General features: G+C 34.6%; 1 protein-coding gene across 11 annotated transcripts in view; it reads right to left on the bottom strand.

Moving 5' to 3' along the window:
* LOC106873483 (synaptotagmin-6) overlaps positions 1 to 6,805 on the bottom strand; it is a 286,327-nt gene that overhangs the window by 65,274 nt on the left and 214,248 nt on the right. For 5 of the 11 annotated variants that reach the window (XR_001409880.2, XR_008263443.1, XR_001409879.2 and 2 more), the window contains exon 7: positions 1,989 to 2,303. The exons of 1 other annotated variant lie outside the window; for it this stretch is intronic. Coding sequence is in view for 6 of the 10 variants with exons in the window: in XM_014920871.2 (XP_014776357.1) it covers positions 1,999 to 2,303 (305 nt within the window). In the remaining 4 variants the exon portion in view is untranslated. Of the gene's footprint in view, positions 1 to 18; positions 2,304 to 6,805 lie in introns of those variants that run through there. 5 more of the 11 variants (XM_052965623.1, XM_014920868.2, XM_014920867.2 and 2 more) reach the window with 1 other exon arrangement.

Genomic DNA, 6,805 nt, shown 5'->3' with positions numbered 1-6,805 from the left:
TATATGAAACGAAAGAAACGAGCTGATTTTATTCCAATATTTTGATATTTTTAATCAAAATATTCTGCTAATATATTTATGTCTACATTACAATTGTCATAGTTTTAACATTTTTATTTCATACCTGATTCTTTTTCTTATATCACAGCTCGTGTAAATCATATATTTCTTTTTTTCTTTTAAACATCTCTCAAATATCCTTCATATCTTTTTTTCCTTTCATGTAATTTTAAAGAGAGTTTTGTGTTTAAATTTGAATTCCTTACTTTCTTTCTTTCTTGTGACTCAGTAAGATAGAACTGAAGGGGTTATTAAATCTTAAATTTTGTTTTGAAAGCAGATATATAATATCAACGTGAATGTTGTTACAAATGACAAGCTACTTTTCTCCTTGATCACATTACTTATTTTCTGTTATAATATAATACCTATAATAATATTTATTCACCTCTATTTTCAACACTTATTCCTATCCACTCAGTTTGAAAGTCCTTTTTGAATCCTTTTGAATGCGTATTTTCGTGTATATTCATGTTTTGAGTCTGCCATTTGAAGTTGTTACGTGAAGTATTGGTTTCAAATACTGCCTCATTATTCTAACACTGAAAATGGCGACTGCCAGATCATTCAATCAAACAAAATCAGCCAAATTTTGCTCTTTATTTCTTTTTCATTTCCTTTTTCATTGTGATTATTATTATTTTTTTTTTGTAGATATGAATAAATTAATATTGATTTCAAATTTTGGCGCAGGGTTAGCAATTTGGGGGGAGAAGGTAAGTCGATTACATCGACCCCAGTGCTCGACTGGTACTTAATTTATCAACCACGAAAGGATGAAAGGCAAAGTCGACCTCGACGGAATTTGAACTCAGAACGTAAAGACAGACGAAATGCCACAAAGCATTTTGCCCGGCGTGCTAATGTTTCTGCCAGCGCACCACATTAATGAATAAACTAATATTTGAAAAGTTTCAGTGCTCAGCGTAATAAGAACAGCAAAACAACACAAACAAAGGCATACATAAGGATTCAAATGAATACTTTTTCAACTGCATAGCTAAGCTTACAAGTAAGCGTTATTATAGTCGTAAACGTAGAGATATCAAATGAGAAACCAGCGTTTTCCTGCTTCGATTCTCAATCAACTCTCTTGCTCTATTCTCCTTAATGTTTAATTTATGTATCAGCACAACATTTGGCTTAAAGAAATCTTATAACTGCTTTATTATTTTTTTTCCATAATGTTGTTTTTCTTAAAAGTAAAATTATATATATTTTCTGCTAATCATTAGTCTAATAAATTTAGCTAAAAGTAAGAATTTATTTGATTATTCATTAATTTTGTTTCTTTTAGGATCCAAATTTTGTAACAGTAATAATTTTTTAAAAAACAGTAAAGCAATTTTGGTTTTAAACAGTTTGGTAAAATATATTATTGACAGCAATATCAAGCAAAATATTAGACAATGTTTATATATATATATATGTATATATATGTATATATATGTATTATAGGTGGCGAAGTAAAGCAAAATGATTATGTACAGATTTAATATATTTTGGAGTAAATTGCACTTAATAAATCTTTGCAATTCATCCAGACATTTTGTTTTGTTTAGCATTTCTCTCCTTCAGTATTATCTTCTTTTTTCTACACACACTCCTCTCTCTCTCTCTCTCTCTCTCTCTCTCTCTCTCTCTCTCTCTCTCTCTCTCTCTCTCTCTCTCTCTCTCTCTCTCTCTCTCTCTCTCTCTCTCTCTCTCTCTCTCGCACGCTCTGTGAATCACTCAGTCTCCCGTTTTTTTTTGGTTTTGTTTTTAGTTGAGAATCTCAATTTTTGGCTACATTAATGATTTTTTTTTCTTTTCAAGCAAATAATTATCATAGAAAACTGACAGTGAAAAATAATTATAAACACAACAAATATTTATAGAAATGTTCTTTGCAATATAGAGAAAAAGAAAGGAAATAAGTTTCTCTGGACCTGTCAATAGTCATTTGTGTAAGCTATGCCACATGGCTGTGGATGTTCTGTGACAGCTAAGCAGTTCCATCCAATGTTTGCGTTCGTTTCCTTGCCTCTCCGGTCCTAGTGTACACTTTCCAATTAGTTCACCGTGGCCTATAATATCATGATCCCACACACAACACTCAAGGGCCACTTTTGGTAAAATCTCGGCCGGAACATTGAAAGTTAACGCTTCGTTCCAAACTGGCGACGATGTACTTCTCTGTACTGACGATTTCTTTCTTTTAATTTTCTTGCCATCAACAATTAATGATATTCTAACAAAGGGGTCTGCAGTAAAAAGAAACAAAGACAAAATGGAAAACAATTTCTCTCGAATAAAACATCTTCAGATATTGAAATAAATTTATTTCGCAAACGCGTGATAATGCTATAACTAGCGTGATCAGGATAAATTATCCATATATTGCAGAAAAATACGTTACTGGTTAACCATGAGACTCAAACTCACATCTCTGTGATAACGCGTCAAGTGTTTTACCATTAAACTAAACTGCCCAGCAACGAATTCTTCTGCAGTTTTAGAACTTATAAATTTAGCTTCACAAGACGCTAACGTTAAATTCAACTTTACGATGAAAGTAAACAAAGCTTTTTTTTTTAGAAGCGTTGCGATGTATTGTAAGATACAGAAATAATAAATACTTTCATCGTAAAGTTGTCTTTAGATATTATATTTTACGACTAACGCGAATATATGAAACTGTTATTCTTAATGTTCGTTAAAGACAAAATATTAAATAAATATTTTTGGCAGCTTTGCATTGAGTTACATTATCTTTCTGTTTCTAAACAAAGCGAATATTTTGAACATTTCATTCTGGGCCATTACTTTGATACAGATAACTAGATTTCATGAAGCCCACTCACTAAGCTGTAACAATTTTATTTCTCGTTTCACAGTTTTGTTCCAGATTAAGAGATGATGAAGCCGAGATATATTTTCTGCAAATCCATACCATGGAAGTCACCCTCACTCTATGAAGATAATTTTCCAAACTGTTTTCTGTATTAATTGGATCTCCAGAAGGTTTCGACGAGGGATGATCCATTTGTTTAATCAACAAAGCTACACGTTTAATGCAACATAATCTGGATCAGTGAAGACACGTGACTCGGCGGTTAGGGCATCGGGCTTACAATCGTAAGGTCGTAAGTTGTGTGTTTGTTGTGTTCTTGAGCAAGACGCTTATTTCTCGTTGCTCCAGTTCACTCAGTTGTAGAAATGAGTTGCGACGTCACTGGTGCCAAGCTGTATCAGACTTTGCCTTTCCTTTGGACAACATTGGTAGCGTGAAGAGGGGAGGCTGGTATGTACTGGAGACTGTTAATCTTCCACAAACTTTCCCTGGACTTGTGCCTCGAAAGGGAACTTCCAAGATACAATCTCATCGTTATTTGTGACTGAAGGGGGTCTTTATCCTATAATTTGGGTGAGGGCAGCGAGCCAACCGAATCAGTAGCGCATCGGAAAAAGTACTTAGTGGCATTTTTTCCCGGTTCTTTATATTCAAGTGCCGTTGAAGATGGCTTTGCATTTCATTCTTTTGTGGTCGATAAAATAAGTACCATTTGGGAAAAACTGAGATCGATGTAATCGACTCCCCTCCTTTTCCCAAAATTAATGGCCGTGTGCAAAACTTAGAAAGGATTATAAACTGGGTGTTCCAATTTTCTTTTATCCTTAGCGTCACCCTTCACGCCGATTTAGAGTACTTCTGTCTGCGACAAGGTCGGTCCTTCTAAATACAAGGAACATTCAGCCAGGAAGCTTTCACAGTTTCATCTACCCATTACTCAAGATATCACGCAATGAGATCAAACCCGTGACTTTGACTGTAAGGTATTTTTTTATTTAATTAATCGGCTTTGGCTGTAACTATACATTGATATGTATATATATATAAGGCGGTGAGTAGGTAGAATAGTTAGCACGCCGGGCGAAATGCTTAGCTGTATTTCGTCTGCCGCTACGTTCTGAGTTCAAATTCCGCCGAGGTCGATCTCGCTTTTCATCCCTTCGGGGTCAACTAAATAAGTACCAGTTACGCACTGGGGTCGATGTAATCGACTTAATCCCTTTTTCTGTCCTTGTTTGTCCTCTCTATATTTAGCCCCTTGTGAGCAATAAAGAAATTGATGTATATAATCCTCTGGTCATCCATATCAAAATAATGGCTCAGAGAGAAACGTTCAAGATATTCGCATCAGTTTAGAAACATAAAGATAATAAGTGCTAATGTAATAGGAAAAGGGTAACGTTACATTTTTTGGATTTCATTGAACCCACTCTATACCGTAACAGTTTTATTTCTCGTTTCATACATTTCAGTTCCAGATTAAGACATGATAAAGCCGAAATATACTTTCTGAAAATCTTTACTATTAAATAAACGGAGTTTTAAAACAACAAACTTTTAAGTAAACTATAAGATCTATTTTTTATATTTTATTACCAAGCCGTTAAAAATTAGTGCCAAGAAGAGGTTTTTTTTCCTTTAAAATAAATGCTACACTCTCGGAGCGTTTCACTCTCATTTTCTATTCGGTTAATTTTTCTGGTCGGAAAATGAAAACTACCCTCATAAACACGATTTTCCAGAAGCTAATCACGCTTGCCTTCATCGTTTTACTTGTATATATAATATTAGCTTTATTTTCACAAGACACAGAAAGCTAATATTTTAATAGCTCAGAAAGCCTATATTTTGAGGGAGGATAAAATATGACGTGATGTCAGTGTCGTTCAAGAGGGCATCCATGGCAGATATGCTAGATGATATGACTTTTAAGTATAGATTTGTTTATTTATTTAGTTATTTATTTATTTCTAGTAATCAGTATCTAAAACGAACTATTTGATTGTATAGAAAACTGTATTAAATATCTGCATTCTTGATAACACTTAACTCACCAACATTTATCATGGAACCAAATATTTTATAGATATTAGAGCGTTAACTGTGTGATTCCACTGACAAATTAACGATCCTTACTTGATTAATTAAACCAATCTCAATTTCTGCTACAAACTCTATGTATTTTTAATCAAGGAGCACCATAGTAAATTTGCTACGATCTACATAATTGTGAAAAGCAGGGCTACAGATTGATTCGGTTCATTAAAACTTTGACTCCGACCTCTACATTTGTAATTAGACTAATTATAAATTTCTTATATTGATTAATTGCACACATCCTATATTGTACAATGTGAATCATTAAGCTACTTGATAGAACTCTAAATTAAGTTTGAGTTCCAAAGTTGTTGCCATACCACTATGATATTATATCTATCCTCATTGATTACAGATGTTTGGGTTATAAAAATCCCCCTGGATAAGTGAGAAATGAAAATAGAGCATATGAGGAAAATAGGTTTCCAAACGCATGTTTTTCAAAGCATGTGGAAGGTCGCTTATGTATGCTTTTACGGGCCAAGCAGAACCTTTGACAAATCGCAGACTCGTGTTACCACAGATTAACTCAGTTTACAATAAACGAACCATGTTATCCTGGATCATTCAGGAATGAATCAGTGATAAAAGAAGACAAATCTATTTTATAAAATAGCAAACCAAAGGTGACTGGCTCTTATATCCCGCCTACGTTCTATAGAACCTATGCACATTAGTCCTTTAAATAACCCACTGGATCCGTAAAAATAATTATAATTCCATAAAATAGATAGGTTTTGGTTTGAAATAAAGACGAAGCGTCTTTAATAATACCTTCAAATGGCGAAATGCTTAGAGACTTGCGCTATTTCTCAATTCGGAAAGATAAACACGAGAATAAATATTGCTGATCAAAATAGCTTCTTTAATTAAAATTGCTTTAAATTCCGGTTCATGAATTAATATTGCTTTCAAATTTTGGCACAAGACCAGCAATTTCGAGGGAGGAGTCAAGTTAATTACATTGACCCCAGTATTCAACTGGTACTTATTTTATCGACCTCGAATGGATGAAAGGCAAAAACCGACGTCGGCGGAATTTGAACTCAGAACTTAATGACAGAGGAAATGCCGCTTAGTATTTTGCCTGGCGCGCTAACGATTCTGCCAGCTATCCAAATATCATTAACCTTTAACAGCCAACAAACTAGTAGTGCTTGTTTAGCATTTTTAGACGTCTAATAAATAGTTTTCTTTTTTAATACAAAAACCAACGACGTTTTACCAAAAGCCTTTATAGAAACCATAGCTTAGATAATCTGGCAGGCTGTCACACGAGGGTGGTACATTCACGTGATCCCTGATATACATACTTCATAGGAGAATGGTAATTCGTTGTATTTCGCACAGCGCGCTAACGATTCTCTCAGCTCATCGACTTATTCATAAGTTAATGTTAGAAAGTTTAAGGCGGCGACTATTAGCATGTCAGGCAAAGTACTTAGCAGCATTTCGTCCGTCTTTATGTCGAGTTGAAAATCCGCCGAGGTCGACTTTGCCTTTCATCCGTTTGGGGTCGATAAAACAAATACTGGATCGATCTAATCAATTTAACCTTTCCCCGAAATTGTTAGTCTTGTGCCAAAATTTGAAACCAATATAAAATCTTTCTATGTTTCTAGGCGCAGGAGTGGCTGTGTGGTAAGTAGCTTGCTTACCAACCATATGGTTCCGGGTTCAGTCCCACTGCGTGGCACCTTGGGCAAGTGTCTTCTACTATAGCCTCGGGCCGACCAAAGCCTTGTGAGTGGATTTGGTAGACGGAAAATGAAAGAAGCCCGTCGTATATATGTATATGTATATATATATGTGTGT

Source organism: Octopus bimaculoides, chromosome 2, assembly GCF_001194135.2.
Source record: "Octopus bimaculoides isolate UCB-OBI-ISO-001 chromosome 2, ASM119413v2, whole genome shotgun sequence".
Taxonomy (NCBI): domain Eukaryota; kingdom Metazoa; phylum Mollusca; class Cephalopoda; order Octopoda; family Octopodidae; genus Octopus; species Octopus bimaculoides.
The sequence above is the reverse complement of the archived record's forward strand: the minus strand, read 5'-3'. Positions and strand labels throughout refer to the sequence as shown.